Source organism: Pelodiscus sinensis, chromosome 2 (assembly GCF_049634645.1).
Source record: "Pelodiscus sinensis isolate JC-2024 chromosome 2, ASM4963464v1, whole genome shotgun sequence".
In the NCBI taxonomy this organism is placed as follows: Eukaryota; Metazoa; Chordata; order Testudines; family Trionychidae; genus Pelodiscus; species Pelodiscus sinensis.
Window position 1 is genome coordinate 33,663,346 of NC_134712.1, and position 14,499 is coordinate 33,677,844.

Sequence of the window (14,499 nt, forward strand, 5' to 3'; positions counted from 1 at the left end):
AATTATGCAAATGGTACAGAAAACAACATACTGCATACCAAGCTTACAACTCAATTATTTTAAAATAGTTCAGAATAGTTAGCTTTACATAGCAATGTTCATTACATGTAAAAGATATGCTGTTTTTGTCCATACTTTCTTAAAACAAAGTACCCTTCCTAAAAACCTCAAAGCAGCAGTTCTTAGACTATAGTCCACGGCCACCAGTAGTCAATAAAATACAGCTCCAAGAAACTGCAGCTAAAGATTCTGTGTAATAACCTTACTCCAGATCATGTATTCTTCCTGGTTACGTCCACACTGCAAGGTTTTTGCGCAAAAACCTACGGAGCATCCACACCTCAAATGAGCTTTTGTGCAAGTAAACTGGCAGTAATACAGCAGAAAAGAGGGCTTTTTCCAGTGTAGGTAAACCTCCTTTTATGAGGCATAACTCCTTTTTGCACTACAGCTCTTGCACAAAAAGGCACATGTGGATGCTCTGCAGGGGTTTCTTGCACAAAAAAAAGTCTATCAGAAAAAGCACAGGTGCTCAGATGGCCATTCTGTGAATGGCAATCACAGGATTTTTGCGCAAGAGCGTCCATGTAGCGTGAATGCTCTCTTCCGCAAAAGCACATGGCTTTTGCAATGCGCTTTGAGGTGTGGACGTGCTCTTGCGCAAAATCTTGCGTAAAAGACTTCTTGCGCAAGAAGCCTGAAGAGTAGACGTAGCTCCTCTGTTCACCTAACAGGGATTATTGAATATTGTACATTTTGTAATAAAAATACCCACATCATTCATATCAAATGTTAGTCATACATCTATCAGTATGCTTTAGATCAGTGATTCTCAACCAGGGGTACACAGAGGTCTTCCATGGGGTACTATTTAGATTAGGAAGGTAAAATCCTCTTAATCAGTTAAACCTCTTGCTGCCAGTTCCCCTGCGCAAGACTCCTGGGCTGCCACTGCCAGCTTACCCCCTCGCCCCCGCACGTGGGGGGCTGGCAGCAGGAGCTTGCAGCCACACATAGCAGGGGTGGACAGATTTCTGCTCCCTGCTCCCCTACACAGTGGGCTGGCAGCAGGAGCAATCATCAGCCCTGTGTGCAGGGAGCTGCTCCAAGGTATCAGTTAATCGGTACCTGGTAAGCTCACCCAGTAAGATTAACTGGTTACCTGTTCACATCCCTAATCTAGATATTTCCCTGGTTTTACCACAGGCTACATCAAATGTACTAGAAAACTCAGTACAAACTAAAATGTCATACAATGATTTGTTTACACCATTCTATATAATATATCGAAGCTCTCAAACTGTGGGCAAGTTCATTTTAATGCGGTTGCCAGTGCCAGCGATAGACTTGCAGAAAGCCCAAGCCCTGGTACAGGGGGCTGAAACCAAAGCCTGAGTTTTTAAGTGAGGTGAAATTTGGGGTATGAAAGACAAATCAGTCTCTTGAAAGGGAAAGGCTGAGAACTACTACTTTAGATACTCATCTGGGCCCACTGTGTGAAGAGTGGGCAGAGTAAAGGTGGTCATTAAACCTTTTTCTGAATAGCACCAGTTTTAGAACCATATGCAGGATGGAGATAGTAAATGCAGTGCTTTTCTCAGTATATAGATGAATGAAGTAGATGGAGTTTTGGCTCATGCTGTGATGCCAAGTGAGAGGATGCATCTGTATTGTATATGATAAGCAAACAAAGGAATAAACTAATTATTTTCAACATGTTATGTTGCTCTCCACTGAGCCCCTTCCACACACAATCAACAGCAACAGAGAAGAACAGAGGTTTCAGAGAGATAGCCGTGTTAGTCTGTTTCAGCAAAAACAGTAAGGAGTCTGGTGACACTTTTAAAGACTAACAAATTTATTAGGGTATTAAAACATAAGCTTTCGTGAGCTACAACTCATTGCCTCAGGTCAAGTCTACATTAATGGAGAAGATTGAATCAAGATATGCTACTCCAGCTATGTTTATTATGTAACTGGAGTAGACATACCTTGATTCGAGTTTCCCTGCTTTCCCCACAGCAGGAGGCCAATGGGAGCAAACGCTCACGTCAGCTTCCCTTACTCCTCTTACTCCTCGCAGGAGCACTGGCCATTGATAGGGATGCCCTTTGAGTTTGATTTAGTGAGTCTTAACTAGACCAGCTAAATCAAACTCCAGAAGATCAATCACAGCAATGTCAATTTTCCCTGGCCTCAGATGATGAAGAAAAAGAAAAGAGAGAGACAGAGAGAAAGGAAAGAAGGAAAGAGATGGGAGCATGACATCAGTGCTAATTAATATATCCCATCTCTAAATCCTTTCTTTCCCCTCTTTCTGTCTTTCTTTCTTTTTCTCTTCAGTATCAAGGAAGTGAGCTGTAGCTCACGAAATCCTATGCTCTAAAACCCCGATAAATTGTCTTTAAAGTGCCACCAGACTCCTCAGTTTTTTTAGACAAGAACGATGTAGACATCATACGTTCTCCAAAACCGGGGGTGTTTAAAACTCCCTATAAATACACCAAAGTACAGACCAAAATGACCACCGCAGCAGCCCAAATGAAGAAAAATGGTCAATCGACATTTAACTGAAATTTAATTTCAATTATAAAATGTTTATAGGCTACATATTTTTGCCTATCAGATTATAGTTTAAGATTCCTCCCTCCCTGACTTTTCAGAAGAAATTGCATTACCTTGAAACAAACCAGACTGACAGCTCTACAGAAAGATATATAATAAACAACAGCCATGCAAGCATCTCTCAACTGTCCTACTCATTTGCCTCCACTGATCTGAACAGACTTCTCCAAAAGAGGGACAGGGCAGTTTCAGTCTCCATGCCCATTCAAACCTTGATCTTCTTACTAAGTCTGGTCAGGAGCATACAAATTAGCATCAGCTATGGTAGCATTGCTTTTTGCCCTTTTCTACACTACACAACTTGGATTGAAGTAAATAAAAAGCTTGTCTAATTATGCTGATATCAACCTCTAACAGACATGGTTAAAATCATTTTAAGTCACACTTAAAACAGATTAGTTTACTACACTGAACAGACTGATTTACGCACATCTATATTAAGAGTTCTCATGGATTAACTAGACAGATATTCAGATATATTACAGCAAGTTTCCAGTATATATAGGACAAACCTCAACAGGAACTAGACAAAGAATACAAATTTATTTCACACAGACCACAGAACAGTCTTTGGAAAATAATGACCCCACTCTAATGTAATTACACTGGATGTAAGTCAAGCCATAATGTGCATAAAGCGTTGTTATAGCCATTATGGTCCATGATATTAGTGAAACAAGGTGAGTGAGGTAATATCTTTTATCGGACTAACTTCTGCTGGTGAGAGAGACAGAATTTGACTTCTGTCACTACTGCCCAGGACTGAATTCATACATGTGTCATAAAGGGAGAAGGCTCAAATCCTGTTCAGCCTGAAAGCTGAACAGTTTACTTAAATAAATATGATAAAGAACTATTTTACAGGGCAAAAATGAGTGATTCTTTATTTTTATAAACAATGGAGGTATCAGTAAACCTCCATTTAAAAAGTGAAATATTTGCCTACATTGAGTATTCTAATTTGCTCATCTTAAAATTTTCAAAAAAATTAAAATTTTCCTGATTAAAAGTTCTGAATTTTTAGAAGTTTAATATATGAGACAGTGGGTTTTTTTCCAATAATCTTGAGATAACTGATTAAGCAAGCACAAAATCTTACCACGCCCAGTTTTTCAGAAGCATTAGCTTTCCACAGACGAATGTTCATCTCATCTGAGCCACATAGAATGTATTTGTTGTCAGAGGTCCACTTGACGGTGATGACATGCTGCATTCTCTTTGTATGATATACCTCTCTGAAAGAAGCAAGAAGAAACATTAGAAAATGTGTTATAATTGCTTTCCTGATTATTTGCTGCCTTTCCAATATCATGAAGCTCTCTCTCTTCAAAGTCCAAATATTTGGTCTACAATAAACCATTACCCATTAAAATGGTTTTGTTTAGAAGAGAATAGTCTCCAAAATTGATACATACCAAGTTCTCCAATTAAATTCCACGTAGACTCTACTTACAAAACATCATCTGGATAATACTTAAACAGGTTCATCTTTTCCATAACATCTAATTAGCAGAAGAATTGCTGTCTTTAGCCTCTCAAAGTCTGTCATATGGACATGCAATAATTACAAATCCCAGACAACTATTTCTTTATAAATTGCACTTTCAATGGTATTTATTAGTATAATGTCATACTGAGTAAGTCTGAGTATGGGAATTGTAGAGATAAACTTAGTTTGCCTGGCACCAATACTGTGAATGAGTGAATAGAGAGGTTTGAAATCTCAAAACATTAATATGAATTTGGAGATGTGTCAGTTACTTATTCCCTGTAATTTTCATCCTTTACCCCCAGAACTCTAGCCTCCTCCTTTGTCAGTCAATGAGGAATTTGCAGAACTATAGGAGAAAACAGATTAAAATAAAAATGGTTCAGCACACATGGGTGATTGACCATTGTTGACAAACAGGTGAATAATTCAGAACAGCAATGTTGCTTTTAAACGAATAACTAACAATCAATTTCTGCAGACTAACAAATCAACCTTTCCTTCAACATTACTAGCTACAGTTGAAAAATAAATCAGTGCCAACCTTCAGAAATGCTCCATTTTTTTTTGTTCAACAAACTTGATCTTTCAGCTAACTTATGAGTGAAAATGTCTAAATGTTACATTGAAAACAAACTTCAATTTGGATTTCATTCAATATTTACTAAGCGAACAAGTGGATCAATAACATTTACACAGAGCAATAAATCTATTTCAGATACATAAATAATTTAACAAAGTTGTACTATGTCTTATATGTATCAATGTTCTATAATTTAACAATGAACATTTAGTCAAACTTCATGTTTTAACCTTCAAACTAACTTTTTTAGTATTTAAATCCATATTTGATAATTAAACAAAAAAAACAGATAAAAATAGTTTTAACACTTATAGTGCCTTTTATACAAAAAAGGGGGAATCTAGTGACCTAAGTGGACTTTAGATCAGGCCCAAAATACATTACAGTAGTGGCTAAGTACCATTATTGCTATTTTAGAACTGTCAAAATAAATGCTATCTATGCTTAAAAAAATAATTCAAATTAAGTTAGGGTATGATTTTAAGGCACAACAGCTATTCTGGACCAGATCCATTTGTAAACACACTCCAAAGTAAAAGTGCCTTTTTTTTTCCTGTTTCACTTAATCCATTGGGCTAGATTAAAATACATCAAGGCACACTTACTACAGAATTAAAACAACAAATGGGGGTATTCCCGAATAGCTCCAAACATAGATAAGCCCTTAGGCACACAGAAGTTAAGTGGTTTAATCTAGCTACACAGGAAAGCAATTGCAGAGCCAAGATTATGTCTAGGTCTTGAGACTCATTGCATCATCCAAAACACTGAACCAAGATGCCTCCATTAAAATCCAAACTACTGGGTATGTAAAACAGTAAGTCGAGAACAAAGTTCCCTCAAAGCTACATGGCTATGCAACTGCACAGCTATTTTCTGAGCCCCACCCAGAGGTTCAATGCTTCTCGTGCAGGCAGGGAGCTCAGCTGACTGGCGAGGAGCTGAACTGAAGAGCTCCCAGAGCAGAAATGCAGATGAGATAAGCAGGTAATAAGTGGCCAGTGGGAGGGAGGAAGTAATTAATTAATTGGCTTGGGGGAAGTCAGAAGAGAGGAGAGCTTGAAGAGTTCCATCTGCCAGAGGAGAGAGAGACAGGCAGAAACACAACAGTCTCTTCAACCCTCCTGGGCTAGGAAGCGGGAGGTAAGGAGCTGGCTGCATGGGGTAGGTGGGGAAAAGAAGGCGTAGGTGGGTGCTGGCATCTGTGCAGTGAGGTGGAGGCAGGGGACTGTTTGTTGGGGTGTCCTGACTCACTGCAGTCCTCTCTATTAGGTTGGGTTTGAGGGAGGGGGGGAAAAAAGCAGGCTGCATGGGACATGTGCTAGGAGGACATTTGCATGATTATATTTCACACAAAGTTTACATAGGTGTTAGTGGTTTAAGAAAGAAAAATATTCTTTCTACAGAATTTTTTTTTTGGAGTTTTGCAGATATCTAAAACTCTGATTTTAATGATTTTTTATAATCCTGTGTTACTAATTAATACATGGTAAACTGAATTGCATTAAGACCAGATCTTTGCTACGTGGCAGAGTTCTGGCTTTTATCAGTCAGAAGTAGCAAGTACTAGGTGTGATGCTAGTTTTGTATTATAAAACTTATTTGCAAGCTCTTTGAAACATGCAAATGTGTACAAACCCTGAAGTCATATGTTAATATGGGGCTTCTACTCTTCCTTGAGTGGAAGAAGGCTGATACCCTACCTTTGTATAGCACCTCTGTAGTCACTAAGGCAGTGGCTCTCAACTCGTTTCAGTTCACGGACCACCAGGTCAATAAAAAAATTTTCATGGACCACCTCCTTTTTGAGACATGATAAAAAAAGAGCAGACAATGAACATTTTGGTTTGAAATTTATTTCTTACTAACAGATTTTTGGATCCTCTTCTCACTGACAAACTTTTCAATGTTTGGAGTGGTACTTGATAATCCACTGCAAGCCGATTCCTCTGTTTGGGCTTAACATGCAACAAACACGAAAATCCAGTCTCACACATATAAGTTGATGCAAATGGCAAAAGAAATCTGACTGCATGTGCTAACAGATTTGGGTAACTCCCATGCTGGTACACATCTTGAGCTGCAAAATCATTTTTCAGATCCAAGAATTCCTCCTGCAGATCCTCTGGAACACTATTAACATCTGTTGTAAAAGGATTCCTGATGAAAGATAATCCATCCCTTGTCCTGTCCACCTCCGGAAAGTATCGTTGCAATTCGTCTTGTAGCTTCCGTAAATGATCGAAAATTAGCGTCCAAATGGCTTCCTTTTCCCCCCCGACCATGGCATCCACATATGGAAATTGAACCAAATTATTGCCTTCGACTCTTACAATCCAGAGTTCCAATATGTCAAGAAAAGCCTTGATGATGCTTTGGTGAGAGAACAGATTTGCACCTTTCCCTTGCAGCTGAAGATTCAGTTTGTTCAAGATTCCAAAAATATCGACAAGATACGCAAGTTCTAAATTTGACTGCGTCAGCACATTTTGGAATTCCTCTTTCCCTTGAGCCTAGAGAAATAAATCCAACTCCTCTCTCAATTGAAAAACTCTGCTGAGTACGTTCCCTGCTGACAACCACCATACAGAAGTGTAGAACAGCAACACATCAAAGTCAGAGCCCATGTCCAGGCAAAATCTTTTGAACAGCTTGGTGTTCATAGAATCATAGAATAATAGGACTGGAAGGGACCTCGAGAGGTCATCGAGTCCAGCCCCCCGCCCTCAAGGCAGGATCAAGCTCCGTCTACACCATCCCTGACAGATGTCTATCTAACCTGTTCTTAAATATCTCCAGAGAGGGAGATTCCACCACCTCCCTTGGCAATTTATTCCAATATTTGACCACCCTGACAGTTAGGAATTTTTTCCTAATGTCCAATCTAAACCTCCCCTGCTGCACTTTAAGCCCATTACTCCTTGTCCTTGTCCTCAGAAACCAAGAGGAACAAATTTTCGCCTTCCTCCTTGTGACACCCTTTTAGATATTTGAAAACCGCTATCATGTCCCCCCTTAATCCTCTTTTTTCCAAACTAAACAAGCCCAGTTCATGAAGCCTGGCTTCATAGGTCATGTTCTCTAGACCTTTAATCATTCTTGTCGCTCTTCTCTGTACCCTTTCCAATTTCTCCACATCTTTCTTGAAATGTGGCGCCCAGAACTGGACACAGTACTCCAGCTGAGGCCTAACTAGTGCAGAGTAGAGCGGCAGAATGACTTCACGAGTTTTGCTTACAACACACCTGTTGATACAACCTAGAATCATATTTGCTTTTTTTGCAACAGCATCACACTGTTGGCTCATATTCAACTTGTGGTCCACTATGACCCCTAGATCCCTTTCCGCCATGCTCCTTCCTAGACAGTAGCTTCCCATCTTGTATGTATGGAACTGATTGTTCCTTCCTAAGTGGAGCACTTTGCATTTCTCTTTATTAAACCTCATCCTGTTTACCTCTGACCATTTCTCTAACTTGCTAAGGTCATTTTGAATTATGTCCCTATCCTCCAAAGAAGTTGCAACCCCACCCAGTTTGGTATCATCTGCAAACTTAATAAGCGTACTCTCTATCCCAATATCTACATCATTGATGAAGATATTGAACAGTACGGGTCCCAAAACAAACCCTTGAGGAACTCCACTTGTTATCCCTTTCCAGCAGGATTTAGAACCATTAACAACAACTCTCTGACTACGGTTATCCAGCCAATTATGCACCCACCTTATCGTGGCCCTATCTAAGTTATATTTGCCTAGTTTATCGATAAGAATATCATGCGAGACCGTATCAAATGCCTTACTAAAGTCTAGGTATATGACATCCACCGCTTCTCCCTTATCCACAAGGCTCGTTATCTTATCAAAGAAAGCTATCAGATTAGTTTGGCATGACTTGTTCTTCACAAACCCATGCTGGCTATTCCCTATCACTTTATTACCTTCCAAGTGTTTGCATATGATTTCCTTAATTACCTGCTCCATTATCTTCCCTGGGACAGACGTTAAACTGACCGGTCTGTGTTCAGAGCCAATTATTTGATGTGATTCACCACTTTCACCAACCCTTTGAAAATGGTGTTCAGTTGATCAGGCAATGTTTTTGATGCCAAAGCTTCCCTATGAATGAAGCAATGAACTCCGGTTACCATTGAAGCATGCTGTTTCACCAGTGTTTGGAAGCCCGATCTTGAGCCCAGCATGGCAGGTGCACCATCCGTGGTGACACCCACAAGATTTACCCAATCCAGACCAAGTACTTCAAAGAAATTAACAATTTCCATCACATCCTAAGCCTGTGTCGTGGTATCAAGAGTCTTACAAAAAAGAAACTCGTCTTTGAAGTCTCCTTCAACCATGTATCGTGTGAACACCAATAGCTGAGGGCACAATGCGACGTCAGTCGATTCATCCAATTGTACGGCAAACAATGGAGACTTCCTTATTTCATCCACAACTTGTTCACTGATGTTCTGGGATATCTCATTTATCCGTCTTGATACTATGTCACTAGAGACAGATATATCATTCAGCTTCCTTGCTGCTTCCTCGCCAACAACAAGCCGCACCATCTCTTTTGCACTATGGTACGCCCACATCTTGAATACGGTGTACAGATGTGGTCTCCTCACCTCAAAAAAGATATTTTGGCCTTGGAAAGGGTTCAGAAAAGGGCAACTAAAATGATTAGGGGTTTGGAACGGGTCCCATATGAGGAGAGGTTAAAATGACTGGGACTTTTCAGTTTAGAAAAGAGGAGACTGAGGGGGGATATGATAGAGGTCTATAAAATCATGAATGGTATGGAGAGGGCCGATAAAGAAAAGTTATTTATTAGTTCCCATAATAGAAGAACTAGAGGACACCAAATGAAATTAATGGGTAGCAGGTTTAAAACTAATAAAAGAAAGTTCTTCTTCACACAGCATGTAGTCAACCTGTGGAACTCCTTGCCAGAGGAGGCTGTGAAGGCTGGGACTATAATAGAGTTTAAAGAGAAGCTGGATAAATTCATGGAGGTTAGGTCCATAAAAGGCTATTAGCCAAGGGATAAAAATGGTGTCCTTGGCCTCTGTTTGTCAGAGGCTAGAGAGGGATGGCAGGAGACAAATCGCTTGATCATTGTCTTCGGTCCACCCTCTCTGGGGCACCTGGTGCTGGCCACTGTCGGTAGACAGGATACTGGGCTAGATGGACCTTTGGTCTGACCCAGTACGGCCGTTCTTATGCTCTTATGTTATGTTCATTTCAGACCTGATAACCGCCGCTCAAAATAATCTTCATACTTTTGCAACAAGTTGGGGTGACACTTCTCAAGATGGAGTTTCAGCTTAGTCGGCTTCATTGAGTCATTCCCCAAGACTTTGAAACAAATAATACATTGTGGCAAATCCACACCTCCTTTTTCTTGACAAGTGAAGCCAAATTTGTTGTAGTCCTCCGAATACTTGCGCTTGACATTTCTTCCTGTCATTGACATTAACAACAAACTACACCATACCTGTAAAACAGCACATGTAGCACAGGACGAATGACACAGCAACTGCTCAGCATGACAGCGGCTGCTACACTGACACTCAGAGCCTCAGACAGAAGTCACTGGCAACACAATGCGGTTGCGTCCTAGGTGACTCTATGGATGATGCGCCGCATGTGTGTGAACACGGCGTAAAACAGCCTAATGGCAGTGCCTGCTCACGCCGTGTGGCTTTGGGCAATGTTCCTGCGGACCACTGAAAAAGTCTCCATGGACCACCAGTTGAGAACCACAGCACTAAGGGTATCTCTCAGCAACTAGACACTGGTGTCTTGTTTTAATATATTTTCTTTCATGCATATGGATTGATTAAAATGTGTGTGTGTGTGTGTGTGTGTGTGTGTGTGTGTGTGTGTGTGTGTGTGTGTGTGTGTGTGTGTATTGGTGAAAAGAAGGGGTGGGTGGTGCACATCCACACACTACCTCAATACTAGTGTTGCACATAAGAAATTTCAACCCACCCAAAAGAAAATTCAACCCAACCAAGCATAGAAAATGTTAGAGGAAACACTGGTCAAGAACTATACAAAGTTAAATATCATCTATCAAGGGCTACAACCTCACCTTGGCTACATCTACACTACAGGCTTCTTGCGCAAGAAGACTATTGTGCTAGAACTTTTGCGCAAAAGCTTCTCACACAAGAGCACATCCACATCTCAAAGCACATTGCAAAAGCGCAAAAAAGTTCTGATATCCATTTACAGAATGGCCATCAGAGCACCTGTGCTTTTTTCCATAGGGGCTTCTTGACTTCATGCACAATAGCTGTAGCTCTAAAAGCAGTTATGCCTCGGAAAAAATGGTTTACCTATGGTGGGAAAAGTCCCCTGTCCTGCCATGTAACTGCCCATTTAATTGCGCAAGAGCTTATTTGAGGTGTGAATGCTCCCCAAGTTTTTGTGCAAAAACCACTGGTTTTGCACAAAAACCTTGTAATGTAGAGGTAGCCCTTGTGTAAACACAGTACCATAAACTTCAAAGGAATTGCACCAATTTACATCACCTTAGAGTCTGGCCATAAAATTTGCCTTTTCATATCTGTGTACATTTGCGGGAGTTGTGTACACATTTAAGGACGTGTATCTTCAAGGCTGAATTTGAGAACACCAATGAGAGTGCTTACAGCTTCCTCAGAACATGTAAGGTCTTCCACAAAAGGCTCTTCTCCCATTTAGGAGAGAAAGCATGTGGGATAGACATAATCTATAGCAATTTTAATTTAGTTAGCATGGGCAAGGCTCAACAAATAATGCAACCCGGAAGAGCTGGGTTTGGGCTATCTGCGCATGCGCAGATCGCCGGACAGCGCAGCTGGCAAGCAGGACTCGCCGTGGTTCGGCAAACCCTGAGCATGGGTAATAATTCTAGTGTAAGTAAAGTGGTACAGGCTTCAGTATGGGCTTGCAAAGAGTAAGTACAGTCTCAGGGGGGTAGCCGTGTTAGTCTGTAGCTATGAAAACGAGTCCTCTGGCACCTTAGGGTATGTTTGTATACACTGTACCCGTAGCTTGAAATAAGCTATGCTATTTGAGCTACACAAATTACACAGCTTACCTCAAATCAATTTCGAAATAGCTTATTTTGAAATTTGGCGCTGTCTACACAGCACTTATTTTGAAATAAATCACTATTACAAAATGTCTCAAAATCATAGAACCATAGTGCTGGAAGAGACCTCAGGAGGTCATCAAGTCCAGCCCCCTGCCGAAAGCAGGACCAATCCCAACTAAATCAACCCAGCCAGGGCTTTGTCAAGCCAAGACTTAACCTCTAGGGATGGAGATTCCACCACCTCCCTAGGTAACCCATTTCAGTCCTTCACCACCCTCCTAGTGAAATAGTTTTTCCTAATATCCAACCTATACCTCCCCCACTGTAACTTGAGACCATTGCTCCTTGTTCTGCCATCAGTCACTACTGAGTATAGCCTCTCTCCATCCTCTTTGGAACCTCCCTTCAGGAAGCTGCTAACAAATCACACCTCACTACTCTCTTCTGCAGACTAAATAAGCATAAATCCCTCAGCATCTCCTCATAGGCCATGTGCTCTAGCCCCCTACTCATTTTGGCTGCTTACTTCTCATTGAATGAGCTTTACAGGGACATCAGAATAGTGAGCCAATTATATTTTGAAATAATGGGCACTGCAATGTAGGCGTAAGCCTTAGAGACCAACAGATTTATTAGGGAATAAGCTTTCATGGGTAAAACACGTCATCAAATGAACTGGAGTGAAGTTTATAGAGGCATGAGTGTATATAAGGACACCAAAAGAAAGAGGGTACTTATGTATATGAGGTTAACGAAGTCAGGGTGAAAATGGTTCATTCATAGCAGCTGATGTGGAAACGTACATATCAAGAGAGGGGAAATTGCCTTTGTAGCACGTTAACCAGTTAAGATCCTTATTCAATCCGAAGAATTCAATACAGGTTACACCTCCCTAAACTGGGACTCTCTCATCGGGCAACATCCATGGCCTGACGGCAAGGCCGAGCCACAGCAGCCCAGCATGGGTAGCCCATCTGTGGCAACGGCAACCCAATTGGGGCTGCATGCCGCCGTGCCAACAGTGGGGCCAGAACAGCAATTATGACAGCGGGACCAGGACACCTGTGTCGCCCAACTGGAGGTAGGCAGCAGGGGACCTTCCCTGGTCTGGCAAATTCCCTCATCCAGGATCGCTCAGGTCCCAAGGGTGCCAGACCAGTAAGGTCCTATCTGTACGATCAACTGAGGATTGAATAGGGATATTAACTGACTAATGTATCACAAAGGCAATTGCCTCTCTCTTGATATCCACTTTTTTATATTAACTTCTATAAAAAAAACAAACAAACATACATATAAGAGGAACAGCTACTACCACTTAGCTTAGCAATATAAAAATTTAAAAAACAGTCAGGGAATTACAGTGTGCATCTGCAATACAAAAAAAACCAGGACTATGTAGCACTTTAGACTAACAAGATGGTTTATTAGGTGATGAGCTTTCGTGGGCCAGACCCACTTCCTCAGATCAAATTGTGGAAGAAAATAGGCATGACAAATCAAATTTCAGAACAGAGGGAGGATGGGGGAAGGGGAAATAAATGTCTGGGAGGTAATGATATTAGAGGTGATAATTGGGGAAGCTATCTTTGTAATGGGTAGGGTAATTAGCGTCTTTATTAAGACCCCGGCGTAAAGTGTCAATTTGATTTGTCCTTTTTATATGTGTTTACTTTTTTTGATTGTATCCCTTTGGTATATATGGTCATGCCTATTTTCTTCCACAATTTGATCTGAGGAAGTGGGTCTGGCCCATGAAAGCTCATCACCTAATAAACCATCTTGTTAGTCTTTAAAGTGCTACATAGTCCTGTTTTTTGTTTCAGCTAGACTAGACTAACACAGCTACATCTCTATTACTATCTGCAATACAATTCCACCACTGATTAGTTATCAAGAACCCTGAGCGAAAGAAAGCTGGCCTATAATAAGATAAAGGGGCAAATGAACAATTTGGAGAAGATGTTAACAAAGTTGTCAATAAAACAGACTCCCCATAATAAGCTTGTTAACATTCACCCCAACATCCTAGAGGAAATAATTAATAAAGTTAAACCGCTGGCAACTACTTTTGAGAAAAGACATCTTTAAAAAAAGAGTAAGTCTTGAAAATGCTATTTGGCAAGACTTCTGTAGTAAAATAAAGCAGCAAGAACACAAAATAGGAAGAACCTATAGCAGTAAAGAATAATGGAACTACACACAAACAAAACAGAACAGGTTTCCGGAGAACAAATGATGCCAGGCAAACCTGACAACTTTCTTTGATTTTGATCCAGTTGAAAAAATAATGAAAGGAGTATACGGAGGATGAAATCTAAACTTGTGCAGTAGTTAATATGCTGCTTTATGAAAACTTACGTAAAAAAATCTTATTTTTTTTTTATACAAACACTCTCACATAGATAAAACCCCTGGTTAAAGAAGCCTGGACAAAAAGGTAGTAATTGGAAATGAACTAGATAGGAGAAGTGTCCAAAATGCCTTCCCAGGAATCTTTTATTTCTGATTATATGTAATCATTCAAAGGAGGAAAAATACAGCCCCTAAAAGACAAATGCTACAAACCCTTGGGTGCTGCACACATCAGTGATAACAGAGACATAATACAAAGTGACTTACACAGATTAGAAATAAAGGCAGGAAATAAAATGAGATTTGGCTGGGATAAATGCAAACTAATACACTGAGGAATTATAATTCAGAATTGA

General features: G+C 40.5%; 1 protein-coding gene across 1 annotated transcript in view; it reads right to left on the reverse strand.

The window, feature by feature from the left end:
- DCAF13 (DDB1 and CUL4 associated factor 13) overlaps nt 1–14,499 on the reverse strand; it is a 59,888-nt gene that overhangs the window by 22,863 nt on the left and 22,526 nt on the right. Inside the window, exon 9 of the mRNA XM_006122393.4 lies at nt 3,725–3,860. Within this exon, the coding sequence (XP_006122455.2) occupies nt 3,725–3,860 (136 nt within the window). The remainder of the gene's footprint in view (nt 1–3,724; nt 3,861–14,499) is intronic.